This window comes from Oncorhynchus keta, chromosome 35, assembly GCF_023373465.1.
Source record: "Oncorhynchus keta strain PuntledgeMale-10-30-2019 chromosome 35, Oket_V2, whole genome shotgun sequence".
NCBI lineage: Eukaryota > Metazoa > Chordata > Actinopteri > Salmoniformes > Salmonidae > Oncorhynchus > Oncorhynchus keta.
In genome coordinates, this window is record NC_068455.1 from 61,993,931 (window position 1) to 62,013,257 (window position 19,327).

General features: G+C 43.2%; 1 protein-coding gene across 4 annotated transcripts in view; it reads left to right on the top strand.

Moving 5' to 3' along the window:
* The window catches only part of LOC118368775 (adhesion G protein-coupled receptor L3), a 362,805-nt gene that overhangs the window by 186,012 nt on the left and 157,466 nt on the right, over nt 1–19,327 (top strand). For all 4 annotated transcript variants that reach the window (XM_052497230.1, XM_052497228.1, XM_052497229.1 and 1 more), the window contains exons 5-6: nt 1,955–2,064; nt 17,984–18,784. In XM_052497230.1, the coding sequence (XP_052353190.1) occupies nt 1,955–2,064; nt 17,984–18,784 (911 nt within the window). The remainder of the gene's footprint in view (nt 1–1,954; nt 2,065–17,983; nt 18,785–19,327) is intronic.

The following is a 19,327-nucleotide window of genomic DNA, read 5'->3' on the forward strand; positions in this document are numbered from 1 at the left end:
CTTGAAGGAGTTCCCACATATGCCAGGCACTTGTTGGCTGATTTTCATTCACTCTGCGGTCCAACTCATCCCAAACCATCTCAATTGGTTTGTGGTAGGGTGATTGTGGAGGCCAGGTGATCTGATGCAGCACTCCATCACTCTCCTTCTTGGTCAAATAGCCCTTACACAGCCTGGAGGTGTGTTGGGTCATTGTCCTGTTGAAAAGCAAATGATAGTCTCACTAAGCGCAAAACAAATTGGATGGCCTATCACTGCAGAATGCTGTGGTAGCCAAGCTTGTTAAGTGTGCCTTGAATTCTAATTAAGTCACAGATTTAGTTAACTCTAATGAACTAATCCTTATGGATTTTGCGACTGCAGTTCTTAAAATTTTCCAGATTGACTGATCTTCATGTCTTAAAGTAATGATGGACTGTCGTTTTTCTTTGCTTATTTGAACTGTTCTTGACATAATAAGGACTTGGTATTTTGTCAAATACGGCTCCCTTCTGTATACCCACCAGCCCCCCCACCTGTTATGCATTCCAGGTGACTACCTCATGAATATGGTTGAGAGAATGCCAAGAGTGTGCAAAGCTGTCATCAAGGCAAAGGGTGGCTACTTTGAAGAATCATATAAAATATAAAATATATTTGGATTTGTTTAACACTTTTTTTAGTTACTACATGATTCCATATGTTTTATGTCATAGTTTTGATGTCTTCACTATTATTCTACAATGTATAAAAAATAAAGAAAAACCCTTGAATGAGTAGGTGTGTCCAAACTTTTGGTACTGTATGTATACAAAAAATATATATGGGGATGCAGACAATTACATTGACGGAAGCCACAATCTATCTGCACTATTAAAGCTGATCTGTCCCCTCAAAAAATATATTAAGAAGAAAGAAAGAAAAGAAGAGAAAAGGTAAATGTGCCAATTTGGTTGTATGATTTTATGGATTTTTACATAAAGCTGAGGTTCACGTGCCGGGGGCATGTGACCACTAACTCCTCTAGTGGTGACATTGACCTTTGCCTCCTGTTGGTCTACTGATATGCACAGATGGTTTATTCCGATCAATCGATACACTCGTTTAAGCATGTGATAGTTAATGTTGTGCAGTAAGTGTGGTGGGATCGAGCTTTGATTGATGACTACCTAAAGTAAAATGGCAGACTTAAGACACTGCCAGCCAAGTAATTGTGTTAATAATGAAAGTCGGGGTGAAAGCTCTTTCGCGTCTGAGCCGATTTTGCACTCGGCCGACTGTGTCCTCTCCCAATCCGTCATGCCCTGAATATGAGTCTGCACGCGGTCTAAATTCATATCACGGCAGAGAAAATGACTGCATACCAAATGGCACCCTATTTACAACGTCATGCACGACTTCTGACCAGGTCTCAAAGGGCTCTGGTCAAAAGCAGTGCGCTATAAAGTGAATAAGGTGTCATTTAGGACAAAGACATTGTTTTAGCCCGAGTCCAACCTTCTTCTCGCCAAATGGATGATTTTACCGTTGACGGCTTGGCAGTCAATGTTCACTGAACCCGCAATGCATCAATTTCTCAGTCTGAGCAGCAAAATGAAATGGGAATTCATTCTAGTTCATTAACCACTCGCTAAATGTTTATCATAGCAACATCAGCGTTTTATTGTGGTACCTCTGGATATTGACTGTAATGGTTCTATTATCAGTATATCTGAATTCACAAAGACACCCCTGGGGGTAAACGGTCCAACACATGGTTAATATTTTCATTTTGATGTCCTGGATAGTTGGTCCTTGCATCCATAGCTGTCTATAAAGTGTTACATTTCTCTATCGCCATCCCTTATCTGGTGACCAAAAACACTTTCAGAATGACTGATTTGTTGTTTGAATCCCAGATTGCCCCTTTTAACCTGACCTTTTAACCTGACCTTTTAACCTCACCTTTTAACCTGACCTTTTTCTTCCTTTTCAGATGTAATAATCGGACCCAGTGTGCTGTAGTGGCTGGACTAGATGTATTTCCTGACCCTTGCCCCGGAACCTATAAGTACCTTGAGGTCCAGTACGAATGTGTACCCTACAGTACGTATCTCTTCATTCTCTTGTGTTCTTCTAAGCAGTTCATGGATACTTCCAAAATTGCACTCTATTTCCTATATAGTGCACTACCTGCTGTATGTGACTCTGGTCAGTAGTGCACTATAAGGAGAATAGGGTGCCATTTGGGATGAAGCCCATGACATAGTGCATGATACCTGTTGTATTGTAAATGCTATTTTTCGTCATGCTTAATTCCATGTAACAGCAATGCCACTTCACTCTGTCACATACAAACATGTATGATTGTGTCCTTAACATGTCTTTATGTTGAAGTTAATGTGGTCCCTTTTAAGTAAGCTGCTACGGTATATAGGAAGGTACAGTAGCAACTCTGGCACTGGAACATGTCACTATCTGACTCTGGTACCTCTCAATGTATCCAAATGTGAAAAATGAACATTCAAATGAACTTACGACAATATGGTTACCTTCATTCAAAACCAAGGTACTTTGTCTCATATCTGTTTGAATGTCAGATCTATTTCTCTTCTATCCAAATCATCATTTAAAATGTTCACGTAGGAATAACAGTGTCAATGATATTCTAGCACATGCCATGTTGGGCTTATAATACATATCTGTTAGTGGATTTCTGATGTTGACGGTATTGATTGCTTTGGGGGTTTGATGTTAAAGTGAGACGTTGGATTCAAGGTAGATTCAGGTTTAATGTAGAATTAGTCTTCAATGTATTACCAAAGGGCTATCATCCATAAGGAAATCAGTATTGACATTTTGACGTTGATGTCATTTATCTGAAAACGCTGTCAAGAATTTGTGGAAGATGAATGACAAGACTGACTGATTTCTGTCAGTAGAGGTCATTGTAATTATAAAACCACAAAGATAGCCCTAGTTGATGATGAAACAAAACCAGATGCTCTGGAATTGGTCAATCAATTAGCTCACACACCTAAACAAAAATATTGCATCGTCAAGCGATTATTTTCTGAGTGTTCACCTTCTGCTCTAACTATTCACGCTTCTGTCAGAGCTATTACCAACTGTCAAGTTTGAGCGTTAGCATCAAAGGCAGTTTAGCTTGATTCAAAATGCAGTTGTGTTCGCTTAGATTCTAGACAGTCCATTTTTCACGCACACTTCCTTTAAGAGATGAGAGACCTCAGCCTGAACCTTCAAAACCTAAAAAAACAGCATGCCATTCAGCCAGGGTGGCATCATAGCATGGCCTAACAACCCCAAAGGTATCCATGACTGAATTGGAAATGTACATTTTTTTGTGGTTTGAATAGAATACTCAGCGTGCAGACGGGAGTAAACAGACGAACAGGAAGAGAGGATGAGGTCACAGGAAGTGCACAGACATTATCGTGTGACGTCCCACATTGTTATTCGCTGAACCTCGAAAAGAGAAAGTAGTTTACTGTGGAACCGAAGGTGTCTAACCAAATGGGATTTATAAACTACTGTAATTTGGAATGAACTTGAAGTGACGTTGAAAGTCAATTATATTTGCTTCCATCCAGCTTGTTGCCTTTGAAGAATGGATTGCTGCTTGCTTGGCATCAAATGAAACAAGTGTCACATATCAATGTTATCATTTCATTTTGACGTGCTTTAATCTATATTTGCTATATTAACAAATAGTTCTCATCTTATTAAGAATATGCACCATATTTGACATATGTACCCTGGTTCATTGAGCCAAATAACCATACCTGGTTGTTTCCACCGCTGTCTTACTGACAACTCATACTAAGCACGTAGTATTTTTTTCTTTATCCCTCCCCCCCCCCCACCCCCCATCACTCTCTTTCACCCTCTCTCTCTCTGCCTATATCTATATCCCTCAATCTCTCTCTCTTCCTGTGCAGGACGTTTTCATCAGTATTCCGGTGCTGAAAGCAGGCACTGTCAGTATAAGTTACAGCTCCTCTCTCCATCTTCCATCAGCAGAGGAGAATGGCTCCATCAGACCCACACCTGTAATAATAGGGAATGATACGCTGCAGAGAGCTTCACGCTGATGCGATATGATATTGATTTTATTAATTGGTGATTCGATTCGAGCCATGAATCGTAATGGAAATGCAATGGAGGATATTCTGGGAGCCAGCCACACCAGTGTTTTCCTGTGATGTGGGGCAATGCAGACCAAGCTCTTACTCAGCCTGTCATTTTGGAATAATCACTGGCTTCCTTTTTCTATTTGGTCCAATACAATACAACAAGAACGCAGCAGCATTGAGGCAACCATGCTGCCCCTGAGCCTATGTGTGTCATGGATCCATCCTTGTGGGTAAATTAGTACACTCTGATATTTCCATATAGATATATATATATATATATAAGCCATCTTTGCGTTTGTGTCAGCATGGACTGGTGTTTGTCCAATGTACTCCTAGTGTTTAGACGTGCTCTGCCATGCACACTGAGGATTACCACGGCTACCCTTTGGAATGAGTGATGCACCCGTCGTCCCGTTGTGAGGATGACATAAGGGAGACAGGGATCAGATGGCCGATATGTCAACGTCTCTCCGGGTCCGCCTTCAAACCTTGACTCTCTTCCTTCATCCCTGAAATAATCACTGATGTAACGCGGATGGATTGTTCAGTGAAAGCTTGTCACTGCATTGCTTCCACCAATCACATCATGTCAAATCGGTGGTTACCTCGAAGGAAGGGAGGAATGAAGGATGCATTTTAAGAGGATTCCTCCAAATTGATTCAGAAAGATGCCTGTCTCGTCCGTCTCCGTCCCCTCAACCTGGCTCTGCAACGCACTCCTTTCAACGGCCAGGTTCCGACCTCAGAGGTTGTATTTCTTTAGAGGTCAACACTGTTTCACGGTACCCTCTGCCCCCACTCGTTCCCAGCTTTAATGAATCACCCATTACTCATAACAGAGAGCTCCCGAGACCCCTGCAGGGTCATGAAAGAAAACACATCCCCCGGGTGAAATGGCCTATGTCCCTTGTGGAATGTTTCGCCAACCACCACCAATGGTTTCGTCCTGGCATGGCCTCTCCCAACCTCTACCTCCCTTTCCTCTCTCTTTCCCTATTATGACTAATTACGTCTCTAATTGTGTGCTGTTACCATGGCGAATGTACTGACCTTGATTTTGGAGAAGAAAATCCCGACACGAGAACAGTGTAATTATAGCACTCACTTTAAGGAAGTCTTTTGTTTCTGCTCCAAAATGCAAAATGGATCCATCTGTGAGAGCGAGCCGGAGAGAGAGGGAGAATGTCCATAGCTAAACAATCTCCAGAGCTTCCCTGTTGTTCCACAGTAATAAAGACAATGTACAACCCCCACAATGCCAGCCCCCAAAACAGCCTGTGTGTGCTAGCTAAGCCAAGATGTGTAATTCAAGGCTTGATTCATCTCAAATAAGGATATCCGCAGCTATATGTCTAAGGCCTGGCACACCCAGTCAGGCTGAAATGACATTTTTGCTTCTACTTAGCAATTTTTTTGTTTCATGGTATTTCGTCCAACAATATGGGTATAAAAAAAAAAAACTCCACACATACAATTCCCATTTGCATATTTAATACAATATCTCTGAAAAAAGTTGTATTTACATTCCACTGGCAAAAGTTGATTGTGATGTGATTAAGGGAAAAGAATGACCTTTTTTAAAAAGGTGTGGTGCCTGGCCTTAATTTGCTTATAATTCATTCCGCATGGACAAGCAATCAGTCGTTAATAAGCAGCAACAGGTTCGGCGGCCTAATCGAATCAAGCGTCGGATTCTTTTGGCACAACGCTCAGCACCTGCCGCAGTCATCGCCCATCGGTCGGCATTGACCAAAGCTGGAAGGCAGATGAAAACTGTGAAATCAATGCGGCCTCGGCGCGTGGGTGTCTTTTTACAATTCCGCCCCTGCTCAATGTTGTCATTACGGGCACTGCTATGCCACAGTCGCGCCTTTAGTAAACAGCACCTGTGTGACTGTTTGGCTGACAAGACGCTTTGTCATACTCCGTTGTGCTTGCTGAGGTTGATTCAAATTGGTATTGTTATTGTTATGAAAATGTATAATGTATGAATGAAAAATTAGCGAGGATATACGTTTGTATCTAGATGCTTAAGAGGAAAATACTTTGTCTGTGCCGGTGTGGCCGTTTGTCATTCACACAGTCACTAATAGCAACAACAGCTAGCCTTTGATGCTGCTAGAATTGGATTGCTGTATTTATCTGTATCACATCAAAGATGAACACGCCGATTGTATACATATAACTGGCTCAGTCAGTCAGCCATTAGTTGTGTCTTTTGTGCATTCACACACCAGGTACAAATTCGCCACTCACTCTTTCTCTCGTCCTACTTGATTGACCTAATGTGCTCGTCTATCCTACTCACTGACGGAGAGTCTCCACTCACCTGAATGACTAGGTCTATGTCTCCTCATGTGTGAAGGGAGATTGCAGTGCTGTCACATCGTTTAGTGACAGCTGATCACCCTGTAACTGGGAAAGGCTTATGATGATGGCTTCTGATCTCACACAGTGTGTGTGCAAATGTGAGAGGGAAGACAAATCCATGACCTGTATCTCGAATATCACAGTCGTTTGGTTTTAACACTGATCTGGAAACTGATTGTATGTCCATGGTTTTAACTGGTAGGCCCCCACATCCACAGCCATTGGTTTTAAAAACTGATCTGGAAACTGATTGTATGTCCATGGTTTTAACTGGTAGGCCCCCACATCCGCAGCCATTGGTTTTAACACTGATCTGGAAACTGATTGTATGTCCATGGTTTTAACTGGTAGGCCCCCACATCCACAGCCATTGGTTTTAACACTGATCTGGAAACTGATTGTATGTCCATGGTTTTAACTGGTAGGCCCCCACATCCACAGCCATTGGTTTTAACACTGATCTGGAAACTGATTGTATGTCCATGGTTTTAACTGGTAGGCCCCCACATCCACAGCCATTGGTTTTAACACTGATCTGGAAACTGATTGTATGTCCATGGTTTTAACTGGTAGGCCCCCACATCCACAGCCATTGGTTTTAACACTGATCTGGAAACTGATTGTATGTCCATGGTTTTAACTGGTAGGCCCCCCCATCCACAGCCATTGATTTTAACACTGATCTGGAAACTGATTGTATGTCCATGGTTTTAACTGGTAGACCCCCACATCCACAGCCATTGGTTTTAACACTGATCTGGAAACTGATTGTATGTCCATGGTTTTAACTGGTAGGCCCGCACATCCACAGCCATTGATTTTAACACTGATCGTATGTCCATGGCTTTAACTGGTAGGCCCCCACATCAACAGTCATATTGTGTTTTGTCACGGATTGATTAAAGGCAACATTCACTCTATTTCAACATCAAATTCATTATCTCCAGCGCTATGTAAAAACGCAGGGTTTCTAGGTTTTGTCGTCAAAAAATAGATATGTTTTCCCGATCTAGAGACACTGATGACATCTGGTGTGGGCCATGTGATTTTAACCAACTGTGAGCAGGCAAAGGCTACTTACACTGAACAAAAATATAAACGCAACATGCAAAAATGTAAATGATTTTACTGAGCTACAGTTCATAGAAGGAAATCAGATAATTGAAATACATTCATTAGGCCCTAGTCTATGGATTTCACATGACTGGGAATACAGATATGCATCTCTTGGTCACAGATACCTTAAAAAAAAGGTAGGGGTGTGGATCAGAAAACCAGTCAGTGTCTGGTGTGACCACCATTTGCCTCGTGCAGCACGACACATCTCCTTCGTGTAGAGTTGATTAGGATGTTGATTGTGGCCTACGCAAGCAATGTTGTCCCACTCCTCTTTAATGGCTGTGTGAAGTTGTTGGATATTGGCGGGAACTGGAACACTTTCAGCTTCCAGGAATTGTGTACAGATCCTTGCGCCATGGGGCCTTGTGTTATCATACTGAAACATGACGTGATTAGTGGCGGATGAATGGCACGACAATGGGCCTCAGGATCTCATCAAGGTATCTCTGTGCATTCAAATTGCCATCGATAAAATGCAATTGTGTTTGTTGTCCATAGCTTATACCTGCCCATACCATAACCCCCCAGATCAGCAAACCAAACGGCCACATGATGCCAGAAACACTGTCTGCCATCTGCCCAGTACAGTTGAAACCACGATTAATCTGTGAAGCTCACAGTTCTCCAGTCGGTTACGTCATTGGGAAAATGACCCACAGTTTCATCAGCTGTCCGGATGGCTGGTCTCAGATGATCCCACAGGCGAAGAAGCCAGATTTGGAGGTCCTGGGCTGGCGTGGTTCCATGTGGTCTGCGGTTGTGAGGCTGGTTGTATCTACTGCAGAATTTTCTAAAATGACTTTGGAGGTGGCTTATGGTAGAGAAAGAACATTCAATTCTCTGGAAACATTTCTGCAGTTAGCATGCCAATTGAGACGTGTGGCATTGTTATGTGGCATTGTTATGTGCCAAAACGGTGCATTTTAGAGCGGCCTTTTATTGCCCCAGCACAAGGTTCACCTGTTTAATGATCATGCTGTTTAATCACCTTCTTTATGCCATGCCTGTCAGGTGGATGGATTATTTTGGCAAAGGATAAATGCTCACTAACAGGGAGGTAAACGAATTTGTGAAAAATGTGATGTTTGTGCGTAGGGGGCATTTCTGGGATCTTTAATTTCAGCTCATGGAACATGGGACCAACGCTTTACATGTTGGGTTTTATATTTTTGTTCAGTGTAAGAGGAATACATAATAATACATTGGTCAATGAACCTACTTCTTACTTCAAGAAGGATACAGAGTGAAGCTAGTTTATCATAGGAGATACATGGAGAGGCAAAGGGAAAAAAACACACTTCTGGAAATAGACATTAATGCTTGTATTTTCCTGCATTTTTCCAGTAGAGTGGGTCAGTAATTGCCCAGGAAGGGTGCGATTACCAATGTGGATGAATGTCGACGTGAATGCTTTTCCCCCCGTAATAGCCATGTGGGCCTGGTGTAATCTATCAGGTCCTCGTTCTGGGTGTTCTCTTTTTGCCCTTCGTGTGCACACACACACACAAACACAAACACAAAAAGCAGATCCAGGCATTAACACACGCACAAACACTTTTTGAAACGGGTTCTAAGTTCAGAGAAAAGAGAAACCAAAGCACACGGGCTGCTCGGTGCCATGGCTATCATTCTAATTGGAGATTGGCCTCTTTAGAGTCTCTCTTTGTGATATTGCCCTGCTAATCAAAGTTCCGACATTGTGACTCATGTAATGAAGCATCCTCTTTCTTCTGTGGTCTTTCACTAAACCCTCTTTACCACCAGACTAAAAGCTTTCTCCTTATGTCATCTCTGCATGCTTTCTCTTGCTGCCCTTTCTGTAATATCAAGGTCTCTGGAATTGAGGCATCTTTAGGAAGTGCAATTAAGTTACTTCTGCTCCAATTCCGGTTCATGTTCCTGAAAATGTATTTCATGTTTTTTTTTCCTTCTCTTGCTTGTGTTTTCCCCTGTATCGGTCTGTCGGCTGCCTCTCCCCGGTGCATGACTGATTGACCGTGCGCCAAGTCCTTGCACCTTTCTCACACACACACACACACACACACACACACACACACACACACACACACACACACACACACACACACACACACACACACACACACACACACACACACACACACACACACACACACACACACATACTGAACATATACATACACACACACACTGGCGGGTTCCTGCATCGTCAAGGTTATGAAAGAGCACAGCTACCACTCCCAGGGTGGGAGAGCGACCGAGGGGGAAAGGGGAGGAGTGACGGCGGGTGGGAGCAGGGAAAAATGGAGGACAGAGGAGGAGAGAAGCGGGGGAGAATACGAGAGGGACAGGGGGCATGGAGAAAGAGAGAAGGAAAAGGAATAGACTGAGCAAGAGGTTAAGAGAGAGGGATGGATGGATGGATGGATGGATGGATGGAGGGAGAGAGAGAGGAAAAAAATAAGGCAAAATTGTACCCGTGACCTCCCACATGCTATTGAAAGCATCTAATTTCTGTCATTAATTAAGAAATGGAATAGTCACCGTGCCCTCCCTCCTAGGTTCAGAGCACAGGTAGAGGAGGAGGGAGAAAGGGGGCGAAATATAACCAAAATGGCCTCCGCTCAACCATGAATCTCTATTAGCTCCTAATGATACCATTCAGCCACCTCACCGCCATTGGGAAGCGTTAATTATTGAAATGCACACCCATACAGCTGTCATTTACGTGGGCAGGGCTAGCGAGGCTTAGTGTCAGTCAGGCCTTTTAGTATTTGCAGATAGCTGTATGCCTTGAATAAGGAAATGGCGTTCTTTAGACATTTAAGTAAGGTGATGTAAATTTTGAGGTCAAATAGGCTCCTATTCTGATCTTGTGTTCACTAATTGGTCTTTGGACCAATCAGATCAGCCTGGAAAAAGACCTGATGTGAAAAGATCTGTGATTGGTAAAAATATCAGAATTGGGCTGCCTGTATGAACGCAGCCATATGTACATGTGTAAGGGTCGACGCTGGTAGAGACAAGAAGCAGGGTCAGAGAGTGAACATTTAATGGCGACGGACATGGGACAGGACAGCGTCTGGACGTGAACACAACATTAATGCAGACACAGGGAACAAACAGGACAGCCCTCTAGCGCCAGAGAGGGAGAGCGGAGGCAGGCGTGACAACATGTATGTAAAATATGTAGATATGGTGTGACACAGCGCTTGATGTGTGACACAAGTAGTTGAATTAAGACTGTTTTGAAGTTGGGAGGTTTGAGAGGTAGATTATATTCATACGTGTAACATATGATGTTTGAAACGCCATATCTTCACAAACTGAAGAGTTCAGGAGAAGTTTATTTAGGTTGTCCATATTGCTGAAATTTAGCTAAATGCCTAGATGTCAACATGTATGAAAAGCAACGTATTCTGTTTTAAAATATCAACGTCAGTTTCCTCATATGGATGGATAGGATGACCATGCAGCTTATTTGATTTGATAGGGCAGCTTAGTCGGTTAGATCCATCGCGTGGTGAAATGCTATTGGCTGCCAACACTTGGAAGTGCGGTTAGAGGCGTGTCCAAACCTGTTGAATAGTACACATCAAAGTCGGTGAGTGGTGATGACAAAACAAAAGATAAATGAACCCTAATTGCCGTCATCATCATCACAGCCATCGACAAAATGTTTATTCTGTATATTTACTGGAATAGCAAGTAGGTATCTATTTCTTGGATAATTTTATACGACCTATGCATCAGCAGATGGCAGGAAAGATATTGCTGTTTCTGCCCTTGGCCAAATATGAAAATAGACATTGACTATATCTACTCTAGTACAGCAGAGACTCTGTTTGGCCTGGAAGCCATTTTACATTCACTTCACTGTGCTGTAAGGTCATACGGCCTGTGGACCTTCTTCCCCTAGTATACCACCAGGTTGTGTAGACCGTATCCAAGACCGTCTCTTGGCTAAACGTTGTTCAAGTGGCATTTCTCTCTGATACTCTTTGAACTGTCCAAATGCATTTCAACCCGTGAAATGTGAGTAGTTTGATTTGGAGAGGATATATTCAGAACCATTCTGCTTTGAGAAGATTGCTTGGCTGAGCCAGTATACACTTAGTACACTCAGACAGGCAGGCTTTTAATGACTCTGTGACAACCATGACCAAAATCGTATTACGGTCACAATGGGAAAAGGCGCATTTCATATGAATCAGTTATCTTGTTTCTCCATCCTTTTTCCTTTAATCTGAGTGCCACTGAGCTAACCTATCCTGGGTACTCGCTAGCAGCCCGACCACGCCTTTTCTAGATAAATAATTGCAAACAGCCAGAGTGATTTTACCTTGGGGACGTACACGGAAGATGACAGGGAACATGCGGAACGTGTAACCACGGAAGTGGCGGCGTCTTGTGACAAGGACACCGGGCGCGTCCCACGGCTACTTGCTCGTCCATCTCTTCGCAATCCCGCCATCTCTTAAAAGAGCTAATGGTTTTTGCTACAGATCATTACCCTCCCTCACAACCGCTAGCGATCACTCAATCAAATACAGTAATACCCTTCAGTACTGTTGTGTGGGAGCCAATGATCTGGTAATAGATTAGACGAGTTCAGTGTGAGAGGTTGTGTGTTTACCTAGATTCAGTTTGTGACCTGTGGCGTGAGATAACGCATGTGTTTGAGGTTACAATGCAGTCGGACTGCACAGAATCACCGATCTAGAAATGCCCTCAAATCACAAACAACAAATAGTTTTCGATGGAGATTCTCCATTGAGCATGGTTTTTAGTCCACGACTAGATAGAATCCGTGTCCGGAAACAGACGCTCAATAATCAAGATTAGTCTGCGCCTCGCCTTGATCAAACTAATGCCCTCAAACGCGCGGTGTTGTTGGTGTGCTGTTTGCATCCATTGATCGCTTCAGGCTGTTGTTATCATTGATATACTGTATCTGAAATATGGCTGAATTGATTCATTCCTAACACTTCCTGAAGATCAATCCCAAACAACTAAAAGGCATCAGAATATCTATGCTGAGCGGCCATATCAGCCGTGCGTGGTCAGACACACAGTATGTCTTTTGAAAATGGAATTAAATATTCTCTCAATCTCTCCTTCTCTCTCAATCTCTCCCCTCCCTTCGCTCATCTCTTCGTCTTCGTCATCATCTTATTCGTCTCCTTCTTATTTCTTCCCCTATGCCTCACTTTTCTTTTCCTGTGGTTTGCTCTCTTTCCTTCTCGCTCTCTCCCATTTCCCCTCCCTCTCTCTGTGCCTCCCTCTCTCTGTGCCTCCCTCTCTCTGTGCCTCCCTCTCTCTGTGCCTCCCTCTCTCTTCCTCTCTGTTTTGAGGAGTTACCGCGTAAGCCCTGGGGTCAATCCGGTTTTATTAGATCCAGGATTAGAGGAGGGGAGCAGTCACATGGGGCAGATGCATGTCCTGCCGTTAACCCCACCAGGGAAGCAGAATCTAGTAGACTAGAACCTTATGGAGTATGGTGAAGTTGCCTACAGACGCTGATCTTGGGTCAGTTTGGCAGTTTCCCCACTAATAGTTAATGTTTGGATTGGGGGGAAGGCTGGTCCTGGACCTAGGGGAAACTTCGAAGCTGGAGTAGAACCTTATAGGCAGAGACAACAAGGATTTACAGCCAAGACATGTCCAGACAATCATGTCATTTTTAAGTACAGCAATTGCTGCAATCACTTTGCTATATACAGTATTGATATTACATTTAGACTTGTTTGCCATTCTTAGATCAGTCAACAAGCCCTTTCAGACCAGCATCCACAGGCATCGACAACAGGACATGTCCACACAATCATGGATTCCAATTGCTTGCAATCAGTGTGCGATAGAGTATTACCGAAGAATAAGGGTCTGCGGCAAGGCTAGTAGCAGTAGGTGGCTGATGTGTGACAATGCCAATACTGAATCAAGTTCAAAATTGAAACCATACAATAATATTACACTTGGTCTCGCTCGACAGTCTTTGACACGCATGGCTGGCTAACAAGGCTACATGACACTTGGCTTTAAAGTCCTGCCACTCTCCACCAGAAGACCTGAAATAAGCGATGAGGTTGAGTGGCAACAGAAATCTGTAGGTAATACAAGTTAATGGCACAGAAACGTTTGCACATGCACTTCTTCCATGTCGTTATGATTGATTGACCAATTACTCTTGTGATGGTTGTCGACATCTTTGCACGTACCAGGGGAATTTGCCATGTGAACAAAATGATTTAATTTTGTGTCTCTATCATGATATCACTAGAATGGAGATGGCCATATGCTAATTGTTATAGCCTTTATCAACCCACAGGTGATAAATCACCAATTATCAATTTCAAAATAGAAGATGTGCTGCTGTGGAGTTTCTGTCTTCCGATCTGCACGTGGCGCTCTTGTTTCCCCCTCGTGTGACGACTGAAGGAGTCTGTACAGTGCGCAACCATATGTTCCACTGTTTTTAATGAACACATCTGGAGTTGACTTCTGATCAAGTTAATTACCGTTCTCTCTCGTTCTCCCCCTATCTTGGAGTTGTCGACACTTCAAAGCCGCATTCACACGATTCACATGTCTAAAGATATGATTTAATCTCTCTCTTCCCCCACAGGCTGTGTGACAAGCGACACGTTTCCTTCCCAACGCTTTGCGATGGCATGTTTTGTTCCAACTACTCCACCACGAAGCAGCCTCATCATCCACAGTGCTAATGTTCCAATGTGTTTGACCTGCTGAAGTAAACTTGACTCTTTTGCCAGTTATCGCATCATTAATCTATTCTGTATCTCTCTCTCCTTTTCTCTCCTTCTCATGCCTAAAATAGAAGTGGAACAAAAAGGTAACTAATTGCCCACTCCTTTATTTTCGAGACTTCATTGGGGTTCATGCTTTGCTTGGTGATGGGGGTTGCCATAGCAGCTATTCTCTTACGTCATCTGCTCTTTATTGACCTTCCAATGTCTGCTAATTCAATGTGTGTCCTAGTGGTAGGACATGTCGATAAGACGCCATAAGACATTAGTAGGAAAAGTCTTACTAAGCATTAAAACTGTATCACAATGCGTTTTAAGTGCAGCTTTTAGCATGTTTTGCATGGAAACCAAACTCATTGTCATGATCATCGGATTCATGGGAGAGGGACATACAATGACGACTGTGTTCGTTCGTTATAAAAAGGGGGGATCCCACATCGAGTGACATCATGGGTCATGTAAATAGTAGTCCGGTTTTTGACAATGTACAAAGTGCTAGTGTCAATCTAGACCCAAACACTGCCAACAAAAAAAAACGTTAGAATACAGAACCTATGACGAAACTCTTAAGACGTTCACACGAGGCAAAGGTTATTTCAACAGTACAGACACACATTTTTTTTTTTAGTGTTTTAGATTTTGGGGAAATAGCAAATGTTGTGTCAAGTGTTTTAACAGTCGCACTGCTTTTAGATGGTCGAAGTGATGTACATGTTTGTCACGATTCACTGAAAATAAAAACTATGTTGAACATCGACGGTTCGTATATAGTCCGTAGCATAGCTATCTTTCATTTGACTGCAGTAATACACGCCGTAGCATAGCTATCTTTCATCTGACTGCAGTAATACACGCCGTAGCATAGCTAGCTTTCATCTGACTGCAGTAATACACGCCGTAGCATAGCTATCTTTCATCTGACTGCAGTAATACACGCCGTAGCATAGCTATCTTTCATCTGACTGCAGTAATACACGCCATAACATAGCTATCTTTCATCTGACTGCAGTAATACACGCCGTAGTATAGCTTTCTTTCATCTGACTGCAGCAATACACGCCGTAGCATAGCTAGCTTTCATCTGACTGCAGCAATACACGCCGTAGCATAGCTAGCTTTCATCTGACTGCAGTAATACACGCTGTAGCATAGCTAGCTTTCATCTGACTGCAGTAATACACGCCGTACCATAGCTAGCTTTCATCTGACTGCAGTAATACACGCCGTAGCATAGCTTTCTTTCATCTGACTGCAGTAATACACGCCGTAGCATAGCTATCTTTCATCTGACTGCAGTAATACACGCCGTAGCATAGCTAGCTTTCATCTGACTGCAGTAATACACGCCGTAGCATAGCTAGCTTTCATCTGACTGCAGTAATACACGCCATAGCATAGCTATCTTTCATCTGACTGCAGTAATACACGCCGTAGCATAGCTAGCTTTCATCTGACTGCAGTAATACACGCCGTAGCATAGCTAGCTTTCATCTGACTGCAGTAATACACGCCATAGCACAGCTATCTTTCATCTGACTGCAGTAATACACGCTGTAGCATAGCTATCTTTCATCTGACTGCAGTAATACACGCCATATCTTTCTTCCACTATATGCATCTATCCAGAACATTTTCTTTCCCAGGTAATTGAAAGTTATTCTGTTCATGTTTGCCAGCAGCATCATTTTAAAGGCGAGAGGCGTGGACGCCAATCAATAGCCTCGCTCAATAAACTGTCAGCATTCCAGATTATATATAGGCCTAACATGATGATGTTATAACCTTCAGGGACTCCCAGTCAATATGGCAGAATGCACAAAGACACCCACATGTTCAGATATTATTGGAATACTGCCGTGCATGATAAGATACTACTGCACCTGGGCCCCAGTGTTGTGCAAGCAGTTGTTTTGGTCCTGGCCCCTGAGACAGTCATGTTTTAAAGCTAAGGGTGCACTCATATAACCTTAACCCATAGATCAAATATCAACTCTCCAAAGCGCAGGCTGCGTCCCAGATAAACCCTCTACCCTATATAGTGCTTTACATTTTGACCTATAGTCCTTGGTTGAAAGTAGTGCACTAAATAGGGAACAAAGTGCCGATTAGGATGCAGACCCAATTTCCTTTCAGTAAAGGACTACCTACCGGGCATGCTAGGTTCTGAAAGCCTTCTTAAGCCGTAGAGACCCTGTTAGCATTTTGGTTGTGTGCTAGTTTAGATGTGTGCGATGGGAGGCATCACGGTATGTTATTCACATGCAGGTAGACGTGTTTAATCTTAAGAGATGACAGGGGAGTCAGGCTTGTTGTTTTTCTTCTCTGAACACACTGCTTTTTACCTCTGCCTGAGTTCCCAGGAGCACCTGTCATCGGGGGTGTCAGGCCGCTCACCTGTCATAAATTAAGAAGCTTTCGCCCACTTTCCATTTGTTGCTATTGCTCATGTGCCGCACCCCGAATCCTAACGAACTTGGGTGGAAATGTTAGGTCGTCTTAATTCTTTGTTGCTTTCGTCTAGCGCTTGACAATAGCACTGCTCTTAGCATCTCATGCTATGGTCAAATCAAGTGTAGACCGACAGTATGTCAAACCTTCTTACCCTCAATCCTAATTTATTATTGAGTTATCCGTACGTTTAACAGATTCTGTGCTAATGTTACTTTCTAAACGGTGCATGAGTCTGTTTAAGGGAAGTGAATATACATCATCACAAAAAAAGATAACTTTTCAAGACGCTGTCTATAATCCCGTTTTAGATAATTATGTATGTATGTTGTTGTCTCTCGGTCCAAATAAATGACTTGCTCCATATGTTAAATTCGTATGAGTAGGACTTAAATTCAAATGTGATCTTTTTATCGCGACGGCTAACTTGAAATTGACTCAGTCGGCGGTCAAAGTGTAATCCATCTTGAAACAGAATCACCTTCGGCAAGAGATGCACGCTATCGACTCATATGCTGCATTACTTCATACCATTTCAGTACAAACCAGTTAGGGTATAATTAGTTTAGAATGCAGGGGCATTGTAAATCATGATGCCACAGACTGAAGATATCTCAATAATGGAAAAAATATTCTCATGTAGTAATATAGTCATTATTGTGTTCCTGGGCCCCAAATGCCAATAATTATGCTTGAGCTATTTATCCTAATCTTTTAATGTGTGTGTGTATTAGACATTCCCTATTAGATGTTATTTATTAAACCAATGATACAGTAGCACTGAGGAGTTGGCATGGGTGAAATAAGTGTATGGAATGGATTGATGTTTGTATTACACTGATCATGTCACTGATTACATGCCTATTGTAAATATGTGGATAGCGAGGCGAGTGTGGGTACTGGTACGTGCATGTTCTGAAATCATAATACTCTCATAGCTCGTTCATTGTATATTTAAGCAACATTGACAACTATTTGTCCTGTCCTATTTGTTGTATAGCCTACATAAATGAACTATTAAAGAACTAATGCATTGTAAACCTTATCCTCATCAGGTAAAAGCAGTGACTTCCTTTTACACTAGCCTTTTGTCCTTTCTCCTTCTAGTTGCCGTAGTCCAATAATGAAGTCTAATTCATGCCAAAGTAACTCTCTGCGTTTTGTCTGTCCTCCATTTTGGCTCCTCAGTATTCCTGTGCCCCGGCTTGCTGCGAGGGGTGTACCAGAGCGAACACCTCTTTGAGTCGGACCACCAATCCGGTGCCTGGTGTAAAGACCCCCTCCAGGCCTCCGACAAGATCTACTACATGCCCTGGACGCCATACCGCACGGACACGTTGACCGAGTACTCCTCCAAAGAGGACTTCATCGCCGGGCGACCCACGACCACGTACAAGCTGCCGCACCGCGTCGACGGCACGGGCTTTGTAGTGTACGATGGCGCTCTGTTCTTCAACAAGGAGCGCACGCGCAACATCGTCAAGTTCGACCTGCGCACACGCATCAAGAGTGGCGAGGCCATCATTGGCAGCGCCAACTACCACGACACCTCGCCATACCGCTGGGGAGGCAAGTCGGATATCGACCTCGCCGTGGACGAGAACGGCCTGTGGGTCATCTACGCCACGGAGCAGAATAACGGGCGCATCGTCATCAGCCAACTGAACCCATATACTCTCCGCGTAGAAGGAACCTGGGATACCGCCTACGACAAGCGCTCGGCATCCAACGCCTTCATGATCTGCGGTATTCTATACGTGGTGAAGTCGGTCTACGAAGATGACGACAACGAGGCGACAGGGAACAAGATCGACTATATCTACAACACAGAGCTGAGTAAAGACGGCTTCCTGGACATCCCCTTCCCCAACTCATACCAGTACATCGCCGCCGTGGATTACAACCCACGGGACAACCTGCTGTACGTGTGGAACAATTACCACGTGGTCAAGTACTCACTGGACTTTGGCGCCTTGGACAGTAAACCGGGTAGGACAGATTTTATTCTCTTTCCATCTGTTCTGTTTCATGTCTGTCACTAGCTTGTTGGTAATTCAGTTATTTCAACTAACGGTCTACTAATCATAGCTCTAACCTTAACCCAACCCTAAACGTAACCCTAACCTTGACCGTGATTCTAGCGTAACCTCAGCAAACACTTACTTCTCAACTGATAGTTAGATGGTCATACTGTCTGGACTAACCCCCCAAAAAGTGTAACCTGTTATGGGTATAAATGGTAGACTGTACGAGCGTTGGCAGTCGTTTTGATAGCAGGAGAAGTCAAGAGGAGGTTGTTGACGAGGAGAAAGTGTGTGGATAGATGTATGGTTTGTTGTCATGAAAATGTTCTCAAAGAGCACACTAATCCTTTGCTTTTAGTCTGTGAAACACTGTTCAAGATCTATTCATTTGATCACATTTCAGTGTTGCAATATGTCTTAACATTTGGCATATTTTTCACATTATGGCCTATGAGCCCACCAATTAGTGTCAAGCAATCTATTCTTTCTATTTTCTTTAGTAGTCCTA